This window comes from Lynx rufus, unplaced genomic scaffold, assembly GCF_022079265.1.
Source record: "Lynx rufus isolate CCGP_SWC_20201006 ecotype Redwood Valley unplaced genomic scaffold, mLynRuf1.p SCAF_6, whole genome shotgun sequence".
Lineage (NCBI taxonomy): Eukaryota > Metazoa > Chordata > Mammalia > Carnivora > Felidae > Lynx > Lynx rufus.
Genome location: NW_025814878.1, coordinates 93109822 through 93129293, shown reverse-complemented (window position 1 = coordinate 93129293; position 19472 = coordinate 93109822). Strand labels below are relative to the sequence as shown.

At 35.0% G+C, this 19472-nt stretch overlaps 1 protein-coding gene across 2 annotated transcripts in view; it reads right to left on the bottom strand.

Moving 5' to 3' along the window:
• Positions 1 to 19472, bottom strand: part of BMP5 (bone morphogenetic protein 5) — a 114219-nt gene that overhangs the window by 28946 nt on the left and 65801 nt on the right. For both annotated transcript variants that reach the window (XM_047102910.1, XM_047102911.1), the window contains exon 3: positions 7527 to 7675. In XM_047102910.1, coding sequence (XP_046958866.1) covers positions 7527 to 7675 — 149 coding nt within the window. The remainder of the gene's footprint in view (positions 1 to 7526; positions 7676 to 19472) is intronic.

Genomic DNA, 19472 nt, shown 5'->3' with positions numbered 1-19472 from the left:
CTCTAAATATCCTTAACATGAAATAGTACATAAAGAATGACTTCCTTTATATTAATCATAGGAGTATATGCTCCCTATTATTTTCAGAACATTTAGCAAGATATGTGATTCTTGCAGTTTCTTGGATATGCAGATTCTCTCATTTATTTATTTGAAACCAACTGTCATCATCATAAATTCAGCAAAAGGGAGCCATATGGTTTTATGAACAAAAATGACTTAATTACTTTATAAGATAAAGTTCAGATAAGGAAAGAGAATATTATCAATCTCAAAATGTTTAAAAGATCCTCTGATAAGTAGACATAATTCAACTTTTTGAACTTAGATAAATAATGAGAAACTATAGTCAAAACAGCAGGACAAAAAGAAAAATATCACCCTTGATCTTTGAATTTCTTCTGCTACTTATTAGCACTATGTCAGCTGATATTCAGATTAACTGGCCACATAGATCATCTGACCCTTGACACAGATAAATAGTCATTTGACAACACAGGCGCTTAATTTGGAGATTTTTCCCCTGTGGTAGAAACGACTCTCTTAGGAATCCTTAGGATAACACAACAAACTTATTTAACCAAATAATTCCATTTAAAAATAGCAGATTCTAGGACATTAAATGGAAACAGATACACATTAAGAACTCTTCATCTATCTCACATCAACATGCTCACATTCAATAAAGTTTAAACGAATATCAACTTAGTAATTTACACGTCTGTTTAACATATAACGACACGAGGACTGTAGACACCAGGATATATTTTTCTAATTAGGAATAAATATTCTGTAATTCAAAAGGTGCTAGTGAATTTTTTTTAAAAATCTGACTTTTTAACATAGCATATTTAAAAGATATAGCACGATACTGCAATTTTGAGGAAAATTTTTATCAGTATGTTGAATTACTCTTCACTGAGTAGGGAAAATTAGCAATTAACACAGACCTCATGGCTGTAGAAAAAAAAATGAGTAATTCCATCCCTATCATTAATGTAGATGGAGTAGCTGCTAATTCCCAGGAGTGAACAGTAACAAAAACCCATGAGTAGGAACCCTGGGTAATAAAAGTTCAAAAATACTCACTTTCAAGATAATAGTACTGATAACTAAAGTTGACTTTTTTTTTAATTTGCACAATGTTGGTGAAAATAATAGAAGATTAAATTGTGTCTTTAGAAAAGCTCTGATATGTGTGACTTCTAAAAATACAACAGAGAAAACCCTTGTGCACTAACAAGCAGAAAAAATGCTCCAATTTTACTCCTTTACAATGTCTGAGAAATAGACAGCTGCTGACCAGCATGGGTCAGATTATAATCTGAGGAGGAGGAACATTTACAATGGTTTGTTTCCTTCACTTTCAGGAAGGTCTTCTCTGATGTTCTTCCAATGAATTCATATGGTATCTTCCATTTTCTGATTATTTTATAGAAAATGGCATTTATAGAGTGGGAATTTTATGCAATGTGCTATAAATATCAGCATGACATGTTTAGAAAAACCCTTTAGCAAAGACCATCAATATTTCTTTAGCCACGTGTTCTTTGAACATTAAAATACTGCTTCTAATTCTACCTTCTTTGTAAGAAGACATCTTGATGCTAATAGGTTTATGAAGTCAAATACTAGTAATTTATACTGAGGCATCTTTGGTTTGGAAATTGTTTCTAATGGTAATATAGGCTAGCCTTTAATCAATCATCCTTATATGGGTAAGCCTATTAAGTGACAAAAACTTGTTTCCATTATATTCTTTTTTAAAAATTTTTTAACATTTATTTATTATTGAGAGACAGAGACAAATCGTGAGCATGGTAGGGGCAGAGAGAGGGGAAACAGAATTTGAAGCAGGCTCCAGGCTCTGAGCTGTCAGCACGGAGCCTGACGCGGGGCTCAACTCACAAACCAACAGATCATGACCTGAGCGGAAATCGGATGCTTTACCGACTGAGCCACCCAGGCGCCCCATTCATTATTTTCAATGAAGTAATTAGTTATCCCCAAAATATCTATGTTATGTTTTCTAAGAGTAAGATGACTGGGACTCAAGAATGCTACTATATTAGTACTAATAATTTTATAATCTCTGGTACCTATGAATAACCAATATAAGGAATCAATTAATCATGATGTATATCTCTGAGTGTTCATTTCTATTGGCTTCATACTCCAGATTGGAATATATTTAAAAGTTTCCTATCAATAATCACTTTATTAACCCAAGTTATTAGACATGAGCATAATAATGTAGCTACTTATACATTTGGCTGCCAACTCAAAGTTTAAGAACATTTATCAAATCTCACCTTTTTCCAGTGGACTATCATTTGTGAATTTATCTAAAACTTCCTTAAATCATCAGTACAACCTCTATATTTTAAAAAAATTGATCCTAAGTTAAATGAGTGTCACCTGGAGTAAGTGAAAAGTCTGTGTGCATTCTCTAGTACTATTCAGCATAAAGACCTTTTATTCCTGTCTTACCATGTGCCAGGTCCTTTCAACTAATACAGCCTCACACAGTCATTGTAAGTAATTAGCACTAATACTCATTCTATTAATGCTATGACTAAAACATGAACTACTTTGTCAGAGCCAAGATTTAAAAAAATTCTTATGTTTATTTCTGAGAGAGAGAGAGTGAGGGAGAGAGAGAGAGAGGGAGATAGTGTAAGCAGGGGAGGGGCAGAGAGAGAGGGAGACACAGAATCTAAAGCAGGCTCCAGGCTCTGAGCTGTCAGCACAGAGCCTGACACAGGGCTCAAACCCATGAATCATGAGATCATGACCGGAGCTGAAGTCGGACGCTTAACCGACTAAGCCACCCAGGTGCCCCAGAGCTAAGATATGAATCTAGTTTTCCTAATAATTTCTTCTTAGAATTTCTATTTCTAGAATGGAGTTATTTATTCTATTTCTTTATCCTTCTTATGTCAATTAAGTATGAAAAAATTAAGTATACAAACTTTAAATTCTACGTCATCTGTAGTAATAACTATGTTTCTCTATCTTATATTTAAGCATCAATCATAATGGAATTTTATTTCATAGTTAATACCTCTGAAATTTGTTTTCTTGAATTGGCTACAAAATTCAGTGAAACGTTGAAATCTGTCTTTAAATCTGAATTTTTACCTTGATATGCTTAGAAATTATGCCACAACTTCATTTGAAGAAAAATGGATATTAGAGTCTTATTAAAAAAAGAACTTTATAATGTTTCTGGGACATTAAACAGTACTCTGACAAAACAACATTTTGATGACTTGAATACAAATGAATCAGAAACATACGGATTGAATTTTCTTTGACGTATAAGTGGGTTTGAATAGAAAGAAAAAAAAGTCATTGGCAAAATTCATTCTGAGTATTGCCAAACCTAAAATGTCTGAAAACATAGGATTTTTTAAAGACATTCTAATGAACCCAAAAATACTCTCTTTGTTTTTCCATCTCTATAAACCCAAGTTTGAAAAAAGGATTAATGTACTTGGAAGGTTTAAACTATATAAAGCATCAAACAGTGGGAAACTGTAGTGTTTGGGGGGAAACACTTAGTATTTAAAGCTCGGTTAAATTTCTATCTGTGTAACAAGCCCTGTATGTATATATGTGTAAAGAATAATGGTACCATAGGTTTATTAACAATTTTAATAAAGACCTAATAATTCAGATGATTAATGTGTTTTTATAACTTGGTGAGCTAAAAATCTTACAATAAATTATAAGACAGACCTAAGCCTACTCATTTGCTGTTAATAAAGAGAGACTATCTTATCACAGAAATCTTTTCACCACCATGAGAGAATGCTTGAGAACTTTGAAAGTGATTTTACACAAGTGGATCCATGTCTGGAATCTCTAGATTAGACCATTAAGAAGCAGCAGTGTTTCTTTTTTGTTTGCCTGCTCATATGTTTGCTTAATTTTGATGAAACAAATGTGTGGAGTTCAGGGAATTATTCTGTATGAAAAAAAATCAATGGAATATTCTTAAAGTCTCCTGCCAAATCTATGGCAGTTCATTTGTCAAATTTCTAAAAAGAATATTTCATAAACTGACATATTTTTCACAGTTCCTCTGAGGAATCATAATGCTAGTTTTGATTTCAGCAGTCTTTTGACTTCCAAAATATATTTGGGCCTCTTTACCTTTTTTCTCTTTTTGCAGGAGAAAGATAATCAAAATTTAATAATATACATCACTGGTTTTCTCCTCACTTTATGACTGAAACTGCTTTAACTACTGTACTGTGAGTTGGGTACAAAACTCTGCTCCTGTGTTACACCAGACTGACTTGGTTAATAATCACCCAAAAGTTATAGTTTGGAATGTCTTCTTAAGAGTAACATGTTCAGTGGCAGATGGTGTATAAAAGTCTTTTAAATCACAAACTCATTCAGTGATCACTCAAGACACATTTTTAATACCTACCCACAAGCCTCATTGTACCAAGCACAGAGGGTACAACTGTGAAGGTGAAATATACATCCTATGACCTCATGAAACCAACATTCATACGATGGTGTTGCTGTGATTGATTAAAGCAGCAAGTCTGGTTCTTTTATGACGTGTGATCAAGCAACAAGAATATACTATACATAAGTGAGATTTCATTTTCCTTCCATGATTTGTCTCCAAATCACTTTCCTAATAGCATTTGCAGTCATATTTCATACATGATTGTTGTTCTGGCCAACTCTGAGCTATTGACTTTTTCCAGACTATACCATGCGATTTGCCATTCTATTCATTGACTCACCTTGTTTCCTCATCTAGGAATGAATTCTCCCTTCCACCACTCCACATACGCCCACAGTTCCCTCTCTTCTCATCTCCATTTCTTGAAATCTTATTGAACTGACCTGGCTTAAAAGTCACCTGAACCACTGTCCTTCTGGCTCTGACTTGTTTGGAATTAACTCTCTCTCTTCCATTTTCCTGTAGTGTCTTGATTGTGCTACTATTTTTAGCATTTAGAATGCTTTATCCTTTCTAAAATTAGCTACGTATATCTGTCTCCCAGATTATATTGCCCTTTAACATACTGTCTTTCGTGTATAGATACTCAATAAGTTTATGCCAAACAAATGAATAAGTGGGTAATCAACAAATTGTTTGAAATCATCTGAGTATCATCCAATCATGACTGCCAATTACTTTTGCTGAGAAGTAAATGTTTTCAGAACCAATTACTGTAAATTAAAAATGGTTTGCTCTGAAGCAATATCACAATATCACATTGAGCACATCAGCAGTAGTAATGAATGAAGCAATAATAAGCTGAAGCATCTGGTTATTCATATTTATAGAGAAATGTCACAAGTATATTCTCCATAAGGTCACAGTTAATAAAACTAAGGGACCAGGAGGGCCATTTGCTTTCTGAAGGCCAAATATGCTCTAGCTCTGGTTAAAATCTGTTTTAAGTATTGTTTAAAGGCACAAAGCCAGTTTGCCTAGCACATTTAACCATTTTCATATTTTAATATTGGACAGTATTACAGAGATAAAGAAAAGCAACCAAGGCTGTATATAACCTAAGTCTTAAATAAAGGACTTGGAAACCTTTGAAAAAAATGAAATATTAATTTATTTTAGGCTCAAAACAATCTTCCCATATTATTAAATAATACAGCATAAATTTAAAGTAAAATTACCCTAACATATAGGAGAAATAAATCAAGGAGTGGGAGGAAACTACAAAATATAAAGTAGTTCTTGACGAGAAAAACGTAAGTTGAAAGCAAAACAGAAGCCAAATTACATAGATAGTAAAGCAGAGAGATCCAATACAGAAGAAAGAGTGAAAAAAAAAAGAGAGAAATTTCAGAATTTTCAAGTGGGGTGCGAATGGGTAGGGAATGAAAAAGAAAGAGGCTGATCATATTTCATAGATCTCTTGAATTGTTTAGTTAGACATTTCAAGCATTTCCCTGAGGAGAAGACTAGGAGAAGCACATACCACTAATTTAATTTTTCTTGTTTGGGCCACATACCAGGGAAGAAACGACTGCTCACCCCCACAGTGCTGATTTCCCAGTCACATTTCTGACCATAAATGTACAGTAGTTTGACAGTGTAAGAATTCTTGGAAGATTATTTAAATGCATACTTTCTCAGTCTACATTCATAATGCTTGAACTCTGCAAATCCTCAATGCTAATCACAAAGCCATAATTGAAAAATAACCTATACTTCAAAATATTTGAATTGTTTAAAAAAATTTCATTCAGTGCTGCCATTAAAATCTATGAAAAGCCTAGATTTGGTGGGAAAATGTCTGAAACACTTCAATAACACTAAGAACTTCAATAACTCTATTACTAGATCAAGATCCGAGGATGAACTCGATAATATATTTGGTTTGTATCTGTCAGTCTCATTTCATATACACAATCCTTGGGGAACCAGTAGAGTATTCTTCAGCTATGAATCTGGTTATATAGGTAACACAATGTCACTGTGAAGTCCTAATGCTTATAGCGATGAACCCCTTTAAAAGAGACCCAAATCAGACCCAACTTTTACTTAACTATATGTTTTGAGCAAGGCTGTAGTGTAATACTGCAAAGAGGAATGAGTAGGGCAGCCTCTAGGGTGAATGTGTCTACTGACTGATCCTGCAGAAAACTAAAAGAGTAAAACTTAAATAAGGTACACCCTCTAATTAATCATTCATTTATAAATTACCCTCCCTGGGCCTGGCCCTAACATTCACAGGGTGTGAGGCACAATGTAGCCCACTTGGTATATTTCTAAGTATACCATTTTACATCTAGCATCTAGCCAAGCGCATGCCATACAGTTGGTCAATGAGTACTGGTGAGCATAAAAAAACTTCTGGAGCTTCCTCAAAATAAACCTTTCCTACCGATCCCCTCCCACCCCCAACTCAACAGATGACCCTGGAGGTGTTGTCTTTGACCAAATATTGGAATATGTTAAGACCAAACGATGTTATTTTTTGCAGTATTTCGTGCCTCTTTTCTCCCCTGTATTATTGGTAGCTCCTTTGCCTGTTTCCCTAGCACTATTATGTATATGTGTATGTCTTTGTTATTTTTAGTCAAGTTTTGAGATATTTTTTACATACAGTAGTGTTCATTTCAATGTACAGTTCTATAAATTCTTATAAACTATATAGTTGTATAACTACCATCATAATCAAGACATAGATCCATAGCATTTTGTATATAGCTTTCTTTTGGTGTTGTTATGGTAGTGCTATTTGTTTGCATACAGTTCTTCAAGACTAGATTAAAAACTCTTTCAGAGCCAGGACCAATACATAATTCTTCTTTACCCCTTATCCCCACCACAGAGGCTGAAAATAAATGTGTGTTGAGTAAATATGTTTATAAATCAATTAACTAATTGATGTATTGAACTATCCTATGGCGGGTGCTACCTTGCACAACGTAGGTATAAAACATATCTTGGTTAAATTGTGTACAAAGTTGTAACTCTCAGTGTGTCAAAACTAGCCCCATGAAAAATATTGAAATTCATTGCTTACCATCTCCTGTTTCTGCACAGAGCTGTAAACCCAAATTATTCTGTGGATTAATTACCCAATGATTGCTGGTCACAGTGATATCAAAGACAAGCCAACCCACATCTAAAGCTTGGGTCTTTCTTGTGTCTAACAGGAACAGATCTGCATCCCTAGGGAGAAAAAGAACAACAACAACAAAAAAGTTAAAAGTGTGAACGAAAATCATCATTTCCTATACTTAAGTGAAAACATTCCAAAAGCACTCTGTAAAATAACAAAACTTAAAAGAAATAACAAAAGATAATTAAAGCACAAGGGGAACAAGTGACTCAAGTGACGGGTAAATAAGACACAGAACCTTTTATTGTTGGGCCCCCAACCCAAATCTGGTGCAGATTAGTAATATCTGAAAGTAATTTCCATTTTCCTGCTCTTCACTTGCCTTTACAAACAGGCTTTGTGGTCTAGATTTGGTCTCTGGTAATCAGTGTTCCCTGAAACCACTATCTGTACATAGCCATCATTGGCAAGTTCACACCAGCAAGGATTAAACTGAAAGGAAATGGAGATGAAAGTAGCTACTCTAATTTGGGTGATGAATGTGGCTTGTTAAAAGAATGGAGTACAGGCAGGTGATGCAACCATCTGTTTTAGGGATGTTTTTCTTTTTATTCATTTTTTAGTATATGTTTTCCCATTTTTATTATATATTTTTATTTTATTTATTTCATTCCATTTTTATTATGTAATTATTTTATGGGTACCAAAGGCCAAGAGAGGGTCTCAGACCACACTATTTGATTAAAAGTGAATTCAATGGATTGAGCAGCAGGTGCACCCTGACTTGCTTTAACGTCCTCTGCATGCATAAGACCCCTGCGGTGATAATTATGAACTTGTTGCTTTAGAATGATCTCCACAGTGATTGACATTTATCAAGATTAATTTTAGCATTCAATTTCCAAATGCATAAATATTTGTTGAATTATAGCGAATTGCTTTATTTATTATTTCCTTACTAATGGCAGCCTCGGAGCTAAATGTTACAAATTTCCAACATGTAATCTTGACAATAGCTCTTTCATATTGATGAAATTGAAGGTCAGGTAGGTGAAGGGAAAAGCATTAGAACTTCTTTAAAGCAGAATAGAAATAGACTATTATGCACTTTTATGACCTTTTATACTGTGCTGATTCTGCTTAAGGACATTATTTGAATGAAGAAAGTCAAAACTATGTCATAATCAGCTGTGTTAAATACTGTTCTACTGTATTTGCCATCTATCTGCATCACACAAGACGCTTAGAAAATGGCTTAGAAAATGTAAAAAGCAAATTTTGAATAAAATCAAATCATGTATATATTATTTCTTAAAAAATATTATAATTGAAAATTTATTTTTAACTGAAGTGAAGATTCTCAATATTTTGGAAGCTACATCTTCATTTCTTTATTTCAACTTGATTTATTCCATCCTTTCATTAACCTAAAAAAGTTAAAATAAATGCATTATGATTATTTAAATCATCCATCTATACTACTCCGACTATACAACTCTCATCTTCCTTCACAATTTTATTTTTTTAATTTTTTAAAAATGTTTTATGTTTTTATTTTATTTTTGAGAGAGAAAGATACAGGGTGAACGGCGGAGGGGCAGAGAGAGAGGGAGACACAGAATCTGAAGCAGGCTCCAGGCTCTGAGCTGTCGAGGTAGAGCCTGACATGGGGCTCAAACTCATGGACTGTGAGAACATGAGCTGAGCTGAAGTCAGATGCTCAATGGATTGAGCCACCCAGGCACCCCTCTCCTTCACAATTTTAATCATAATGTTTACCAAAGGAGGGTTCCAGACACCTTTTCATTTCCAAAATCGGACTCAGTTTGAGATATCAAAGACATATGACAAGCATATACTACAATACAGTGAAAATATACAATTAGTTCCCACTTGAATTTTAAGGACCCATTATATTCTTAGTGGGAAGGGATCAATCAAATTGTCCCTCTTCTTCCTAACTTGGAAAACTCACCAAGTAAACAGAATCCAAGAAAATACAAATTATCGTTAAATTCTTGAGATATTTGATAAGTCTTTGAGACTGTAATATTAGAATTAATTTAATCACATTATTAGCTCTTAAACAGAAGGAGTCGCCCTGCAGCTTGGGAAATACTTAAGCGCCACCCTGCTGTCAAAACTGCTTTCATTTGAAATACAGTATACATGTTCTACTAAACTCCGCAAAGCTTTTAAGGTTATCCCTTGGTATGATATAAACAGACACTTGAAAAACAAAAAAAAAGAACAAAGAGGTAAAATTTGAGAGCAATCACCACTAATTAACAAAGGTCTTTAGGTAGTTATTCAGGTAATATTTTCTTTTATTTTTTAAATAATGCTATTTTTCCAGAAAAAAAAAATTCCCAAAATATCCGTGCCCAAGTCCCCAAATTTTCAAGCATGACTGTGAGGAAAATGGTTTCAGTTTTAATGCACATATTTAGAAAACACACCAGCCAGAGGATTCAATCAAGCCTTAAATATACGAATTTCAGAGATGCAACTTGCAATTCATTAGAGGGTAAATTTAGGCAGATAGTATGGCTTGAAAAATCCATCCATTTCTAGTCACCACCCCCGAAGTTATGACATTTCCATTGCTTTCATAAGCTCCATGATTTCCTATTCATATTCAAAGCTATTTTATTTTTGACTGATAAATTGTATGTTTTAATTTCTCCTCAGTCCTTTTATAGAAACTCTTCTGCATTACCTATGGGCAACAGAATATGCTTTGGAAAAATCAAGTCTATTACTAATCAATGCAATGGTAACAATTCTGTAATTTTCACTGATGTAGGACCTTTCATAACAGTCTCTTAAAAATAAATTCCCACTCGTTCTATAGAAAATTAGATGTGATTTCTTTTGAAGTATAAAATTACTCCTCTAAAAAATGGAACTTACATCATTGGAAATACTAGAAATAATAACCATGTCCTATGAATAATATAAAATAAACTTGGAAAAGTTGCCTCATCTTACTATTTTCACCTGATGTTTTTGTAGAAATTCTCAAAATGTCTAATAAAAGATATTTGAAAATATTAATTCATTTAAAAGGAATATGGTAGAGAGAAAATATATGTGTAAGAAAATATATTTATTTGTAGAAGAAATAAGTCCATAATAGAATTCTTGTATATTTTTTACAATTATAATAATGAAACCAAAAATAAAATCTGCATTCTAGCAAAGTCAATAAAGTCCATTTACATAGATGTATATAAGCAATTATTTCAGAATGCTAGTGTTAGTTCCTAAGGTTGCCATAACAAAGTACCATAAGGGCACCTGGGTGACTCAGTAGATTAGGTATCTGACTTTTGATTTCAGTTCAGGTCATGACCTCACAATTCATGAGTTTGAGCTCCATCATGGGATTCTCTCTCTCTCTCTGACTCTTCCTCGCTCATGCTCTGTCTCTCTCTCTCTCTCTCTCTCTGTCTCAAGTAAATAAACTTAAAAAAAAAACTTAAAAAAAAAGTACCATAGACTGTGTGGCTTAACAGAAATTTATAGTCTCACAGTTCTGGGGGCTGCAAGTCCAAATCAAGATGTCAGATGTCAGTAGGGTTCTTTTGAGGGCTGTGAGGGAAGGATCTGTTCCAGGCCTGACTCCTTGTGTTGTAGATGGCCATCTTTTTGTGTCTTCCTATCATCTTACCTCTGTGTATGTATCTGTGTCCAAATTTCCTCTCTTTATAAGGCAACCCTAATTGGCTCATTTTAATTTATTTATCTCTTCAAAGACCCTATCTCTAAATAAGGTCACATTCTGAGGTGCTAGAAACTCAGACTTTGATATACGAATTAGCGGAGAAAAGGGGGCACATTTGAGCCCATAACACTATTTTAAAGTATTTTGTAAGGCATAAATTATTCTGGATGTGAATCTTCTATGTTTATTTATGCTATAGCAATTATCAACACTGAAATATTTTCAAAAACAAATATATGAAAGTAAATGTATATTGATGAAAATAATTGAAAATTGCTAAAATTTGTATTTTTTTTTAGATAGAATTGATTATTTGTCTAGACTATGATATAAATAAGCATAATAATTTCTTATACAGCTAAATGAAGTCATCATGCAATTGTTAAATACAGGTATATTTAACAGAAAAAGGATTTGCAACATGCATGCAGACCTCTTTAATAACTTCAATAAAGTTATTAAAAATAGTTACTCAAAGGTGAAAAATCATATGCACATATGTACATTTATAGCTCCGTACAAACACATTGGAGCAGATTTTACTTTAATCATGACCAGAGGTTTAAACATGTCTAGTCATGGGAAATCGGTGGGCTGTAGATGCAGATTTACAAGGGTGCTTTTTATTTTACTGAGAAAGGAAAGAGTTTTGCAAATGTGCCTTGGGAGTCTCAAAATACCAGGAGGGTAGGTAGTTCACTATAGACTGAGCAGCAGGGGCCAAAATTCAGCAAACTTTGAATTGTCATCATTCTTACAACTCATCTGAAAATTTAGATGGATGGGATGAGAAAACTGAGGCTATGTATTTCATTATATGACAACAGATGAAACTAAAGCTTAATTTTATCATTATGATATAACTATTAGTGTAATGTAATGAAAAAAAGGATTTGGGGATCAGACAGAGCTTGAACAATTAAGGGGTTCCTCAGCCTCAATTTCCACAATGTTTAAAATATAGTATGGTGACCCCTGCCTTAAAAGATTCTATAAAGACGGAAATGTACTATGATCTGAATATCTAAATGAGAAGCAAACTATATGTGAGTTTTTACATGCAGTGTCATAACACAGATGGCTCTAAATTGCTTAATTTTGGCCTGTGAAGTCTGGGAAAGTATTACTTGGGGAGGCACATTAGCATCAAGTAACCTGAATCAATGTTATTTGTGGATGCTTAGAGATGTTAGGGATAGAATTGGTTACCACTAAAGCAGAAAGGAGGAAGAAGATAAAGGCGGGAGTAGAATGGGGTGGGGTGGGGATGGGGAGGAGATAAGGAGGCAGAGAAGGAGAAGACCTAAAGAAATTTAGTAATTCTTCGTGGCTGTGTTGTCTTGAAAATCCAATTATTGGCTGTCTTTGTTAAGTCACTCTCTTAAAAAATCATATATATAGAAGCATAGAGTCAGAAGCTGCATTGTGGATATATCATTTATCCATGTAGAAAAGTCTACAAACAGGCTCCTGGGTGGCTCAGTCGGTTAAGTGGCCAACTTCGGCTCAGATCATGATCTCGTGGTTCATGAGTTCAAGCCCCGCGTCGGGCTCTGTGCTGACAGCTCAGAGCCTGGAGCCTGTTTCAGATTCTGTGTCTCCCTCTCTCTGACCCTCCCCCGTTCATACTCTGTCTCTCTCTGTCTCAAAAATAAATAAACGTTAAAAAAAATAAAAAAAATAAAAAAATAGAAGAGTCTAAAAACAAACAATAACAAAAAACATGTAATACCGGTGCTTTTGATAACATAGTATTTCCAATGACAGCATCAAACACAGATTCAAAAAGTGTTGTTTTTCAAACAACAGAGATGGACCTGCAGATGATGTGGTTTGTAATACTGTCATATATGACTCGAAATATGGCTACGGTGATAGATATGATGTCAAACATGCATGTAAAAAGTTTGAAAGTTTTCACATATATATTTTGAGAGTGAAACAAGGACTATTGCTATACTAAAGAATATCTTCTACAATATGACTAAAATATATGTGCATAATTATTTATGGTATTATTTAACTGCATTGATTATATATCTGTGTTTATAAACAAATACATTATATAAACATTCAGTTTCTCCCTCTAATATTTTGGATCTTTTACTTGGGTAAAGCAGTTATCATTTTTATAGGATCATATCATGATTATGTGTTCTCTTTATAATCAGGCATATAAGTACGCCCATATAAGTATCCAAACATGTGCATAGTAGCACACTATGCATGTAGTTTTAAATGTGTGAAATGTTAACTTCCTCTACTGTCTAAATAGTTGAATAATGAGAGTATTCTCTTTATAAAACTAAAATAAAAATTATGACCAAGAATGCCTGATGTGAAATCAGCTAGTCTGGGATTCTACCTCTGAAGGTAACCAAAACATATCAAAGAGTACTGGAACTAAGTGAGATATAAATTACTTAGCTGAATTGTTATTTTATTGATGAGAAAATTTAAAAGGCAATCAAACTAGTCCTATGATTACTCAGGCAGTTGGAGGACCAGATCCCAGGTTCATCCATACTTCATTTTCAGAACAATTTCTCATATATCATGGCAGCTCCCTTTAGTCCCAAACTATACTTTGACTGCTGTCCTACAGGAAGATCACTGGATTTGAATTGGAATACTAAAAGGTTGAGCTGAGCCACCACCCTAAAACAAGATGGTAGAATTGGGGCCAAGGAGTGACCTGAGACATTCTGCAAATCTATTTACCCAGCCATTCATTTATTCATTCTTTCAATTTAACATTCATTGACTCCTAGTGTAGGTTTTATACAACATCAGTTTAACTCAACTGCAGCTATCCTATAAGGTTCTGGACCTGGGTTGGCCACAAAAGAAATTTGGTTAATATTTGGAAAGTAAAAGTGAGGCAGTAACCATGTTTATGCTTGGAAGACTTTTGTATGATCAAGTGTTATTACAGCTTAGGCATACTGTTGAGATTTGCTGGTTCACCTTATTGGTGTGGGGCAGCTGCAGATCCCATTGAAATCTCCTTATTCAGTTCCTCTGAATCCAGCATCAGGCATCTGGACACATCTATGAGGAAAGATTTGGTAGCTAGGAAATAATCTGCATCATTGAAATTGAACCTTGAAGATAGGTTCCAATTTGGTTGTCCTCATGGTTACGAGACCAACCTCACAGGTTCTACTTTGCCCTTCTTTTTCCCAACTCACACCCATCTTTTCTTCTAGTCTTTCCTGAGGACCTCGGGCTCAGCACCAAATGCGGAGCAACAGCCTTACTTAGACTGTTTAACTATCTTCCACAATTGCATAAGGTCAAATCCCTACTCTAAATCCTTGTAGTATCATTGTCCAGAGGGATTAGACAGCTACGTGTTTGGTCAATTAGATTGAAGCACTTACATCACAGGACGGCAGTACTTGTCCTCACTGGAATAGGCATTCTGAATATAAATTTTCCTTCTCTGCCCATAAGGTTTCTGCCAAAATCACTACCCATGCACTTATAGAATGCCTTATTAACTGTCGTGGAATTTTAATGCTGCTTCTGATCAAAAAGTTGATTTAACAGCAAATGAAGAGCAGAGTGGCTCATGTCATGGAATTCTCTGGTTTCACCATGTGTCCCATCACCTTGCAGCAGATGGCCTGGCAAGATGATGGAATGGCCTGTTTGAAGACTCAGTTGTGCCACCAGTTGTTCGTCAGTATCTTGTGCAAATGGACTAATATCCTCAGGAAGCTTTGTATGCTCTAAACCAGCAACCGATGTAAGACTATTTCTCTCATAGCCCTCTCTCCTGGCTCTAGAAATCAAGGGGTAGAAACAGGAGTGGCTCTTCTCCTCACTCTTCCTGATTCAGCTAGCGAAAATTTTGCTGCTTGGCACCAAAATGTTGGGCTCTGTTGGTCCAGAGCTCTTAGTTCCCAAGAGTGGAATGGTACCATTGGTAGCCTTAGCAATGGTCCATTAAATTAGACATCGAGACAGCCTGGGGTCACTTTGGACTCCTCATGCCAGTGAATCAACAAGTTGAGAAAGGGCTGCTTTAGTCTGTGGGTTAATTGATCCTAAATGTCAAAAGGAAACCACGTTGATGCTACCACAGTGTGGAAAAGGAGAATATCCGAAATGTATGATATTACCTCTTAGTATTCCCATGTCCAGTGATAAAGGTCAATGGAAAACTACAGCTGAATGCAGGCATTACCGCTAATAGCCCAGACACTTCAAGAATGAATGTTTTGTTTACTTCACTAGGCAAGGAACAATGACCAGCAGTAGTGTTTAGGGAAAACAAAAGGGTAAAGATTACATAACAGAAGAAGGAAGTTATAAATACCTGCCTCAACCATGTGACCAGTTGTAGAAGTGAAGGTTGCAATCGGTATGAGTATTACTTTCTTATTTTGATATTAATGTATTTGTACACATATTAACTAATTCTTTTTTTCCCTTCCCCCTCTGCCTACCATATAGTTTAGGTAGTTTTGATAGTAGCTAACCTTATATTTCATATTGAAGTGACAGGATATCAAAGGGGTAATATGACCCAGCTAGAGAAGGAATGAACAACATCCAAAGATGGATAAAAAAGCAGAGAATGATTTTACTCTTATATTTTTTGGAAAGTGTGGATGGTTATAAAATGTATGTTTGTGCCAATTCAACAAAGATGGACCGCTACGGCTTCATACTTCGTCAAATCAGCTCCACTGAAACCCAGACTCGCAGAACTCTCTTCCCTGTTTGGTTCTGTGTTACAGTGAGCCATATAAGAAGTTTGTGCAGGAGTAGAAGCAAAGCAGCAGCCAAGTTTAGGCTTGGAAGTTTGGTAGAGTGCCAGACTCTCTCTTCCGGCTCACATGCATTGTCGCTGATCAGCTGGCTCACCTTGTTGTGGGGAACAGCTGGGCCTACAGCTCTTCGAGCTTCCCCTGGATCTCAGCAACATCAGTTTCTCCAAATCCTGACCCACAATTCCTCCTGCCAGATCACCCCCTTCACCTTCTGCACATCCTGAGCAAGAGGTATGTGGAGCTCACGGTGAAGTTCACCAGCTACCCCTGCAGGTGACCCACATCACTGAAGTTGGCATTTCTGAGAATTAGAATGGTTCCCCAATGTCTTTGGAGTTTGAGCTTATCCTCCCAGGTTTCAAGTTCTCCTCATTCTCTCCTACTCCACATCCATTTCCCTTACCAGTTGCCTGTACTATAGACTTCAGACTCATCACCAGATGCAGAAGCAACGGCCTCACCTAAACTCTTTAGCCAGGTCCCACGATTGCAGAAAGACAAATCACTGTAATAAGTCCCTTATTCCTTATCATTCATGTAGTTCTATTTCTCTTATCTGAGACTAACTGACACACTCCCTGGTATGCATTGAATGCATACGGTATGTTGAAGTCCTAATCCCTGGCACCCATAAATGTGATCTTATTTGAAAATAGTGTCTTTACAGTGTAATCAAGTTGAGATGAGGTCCTTACGGTGGGGCTAGTCCAGTATGGCTGCTCTCCTTATAAAAAGAGAAGAGACATAGATAGACACACACAGAAGGAAGATGAAGATGAAAGCAGAGATGGGAATTATGCTGACAAAGCCAAGGAACTTTGGGGGCTACCAGAAGCTGGAAGAAGGAGGAAAGGATCCTCTCTTAGAGGTTTTAGAAGGAATATGGACCTACCAATACCTTGATTTTGGACTTCCAGCCTCCAGAACAGTTAGAGAACAAATTTCTGTTGCATTAAGCCATCCAAAATTTTTGGTTGTTTCTTACAAATACAGATATTTCATGTGTTAAATAGGAGGTTGTAGGCAGCATCAAAGAATGAAAATGTGTCTATAAGATTTGGTAACAAGGAGGCTGTTGGTAGATGATCAAGAGAGTGGAATTATGGGAATCAAATTGCAGGAGTTGAGGGGTGAATAAATATAAGAAAGTGAAGGAATTTAAAGGGAAGTTTTATATCAGTGAGTTTGGATAAAATGAGGAAAAGAGAAATAGCATGGAATTTGGGACAAAAGGAGCAAACAGAGTCAAGTAGAGGAATTTTTAGTTAATGCAAGAGAAGTGAGGGTATTGATAGGACCCATTTAAATTCACATTTAGAAGAGAAAACAACTCGTACTATTTTTAACACAAGAAGAAATATGCATATACAACACTGAAAATCTTCCAAAATAGGCATATGCTTGGTTACTTCTTTGTAACACTATCCTTGGTTTCGCATGTAAAACTTGTTTATAAAAGAAATCACTTCTTAGCAAAGGGAATTGGGTAAACTAACATGTATTGGATGAGTCCTTATATGGGACTCCCATTCATCTTTTGCTGAAATCTGTTTTATCAGGATACTGTATCACAGACTTATAAGCAAATACTTTCTTATTACTTAAGCAGAAGGAGTAGGACTCATGGATACTCTGATGAACCTCATTATTATAAGCCTTCCTTTATAAAGCAAAGAATCATAGTTGTAGGTGGAGTTGTTATCTGCTTAATTTCAACAATGACTTGCTATACATAGGCTTTGTTTAGTACTAGAAAAATAATTATTCCCTTCAAGTTACCTTTCTGAGCTTGTTTTTTCTTCTTTAAATAAAGATTAAAATATCTACCTCTATAAATATATTGTAGGTATGAAAAGATACACAAATAAAAAAATGCTACGCAAATGACTACCATTGCTATTTTCTTAGCAAAACACATTTATTGCATGTATGTACGTATATAATAAGTTGTGTGCATTATGCTTGATAGAATAATTAGGATAAGAAGTGATTTATGCAATTTTTACTGTGAAATTTCTTTAATAACCTACACTTACAAATTTGTGGTATAGGTATTAATTCATTTAAATTTAGTAAAAATTTTTGATGCATATAATCCATACTGAACCTTTATATCTGAGTCAATTAGAAGAAAAAAATTCAGTGGAACATTTATCAAAAGAAGTAAAATTATTTGTATAATCCATAACAAGAAATATTGAGGCAGAAACATTCCCCATATTGTTATAGTTTCAATATCTATTTCTACATGTGTATATATGTGTGTATATATGTGTGTATATATATATATATATATATATATATATATATATATATATATATATAAAAGAGAGAGAGACAGAGAAAAGAAATAGTTACCCAAGAGTATAACCATTCTATAATCTAACCAAGAAGCACTCAACCTGGTCAAGGAAAGCTTTCAGAAATTGTCTGGAAGAAACACAGATACATTTGGAAGAAAAGTTTCAGTACTTTACTTCCATAAGTCATGAACCTCACAGTCCACAGGACATCTCCAGTTTTTCCAAAATTTCTACTATTGTAAGTATTTCACCTCCTTCCATCACCCTTTGCCTTTGGATAGCTTACCAAGTCCAACAAAAATGTAATGATGGCCACCCAAGGAGAAAGCATCATACATCTTCCTCTGGGTGTTTGACATACATACCATAACACCACTTAAGGAGCCCACTGTCCAGCTCTGGTATGGAATACATGAACAAGGGACAACAAATTAATAAATTATATTCTCTGGAGTTTATAATGTCAGAAGTTTCTCTCACAAGCAGCTGTAACTTAAAAGTGTTAGAATTTGTTAGCTGATTGATATTTTCAAGTGTTTTTTTCTACCAAAACAAATGTGAAATAGTAAAATGCTATGAATCTCACAGGGCACCAATTTTCAGAATATCTGATGCAATGCTGTATTTACATTTCAAAAGTACAGACGCAAACTGGTAAAATAGCAATATTAGATGAAATTGGATGACACACATGGCAAAAATGGGAAAAAAAAAGTTGAATTCCCACTATGAAAGTTCAGTTTTCTCTCTGCAGAATTTTTTTTTAATTGCCAAGATATTGTTAATGTTTAACAGGTTTCCTGGCATGACATCATCCCATATTTTTCCCCTACAGAGAAATCCAAACATGTGCTACTGGATATATATATACAGAGGCCCCATCATTCAACAAGATATAAGGAAGTAAGACGATCAGAAAGATAGTCCCACCACATTTAATGCCCCCTCATCAATGAGCCATGTGTCCAAAGCACCATGCACCCCAAACTCTAAGACCTCTAAAAACTCTTCCTTGCTATGATTCAGGACCCAAAATATGAAATTAGTCAAAGAAAATTGACTTGACAGCACTTTATTCCTGTGTTTAAATTTATAA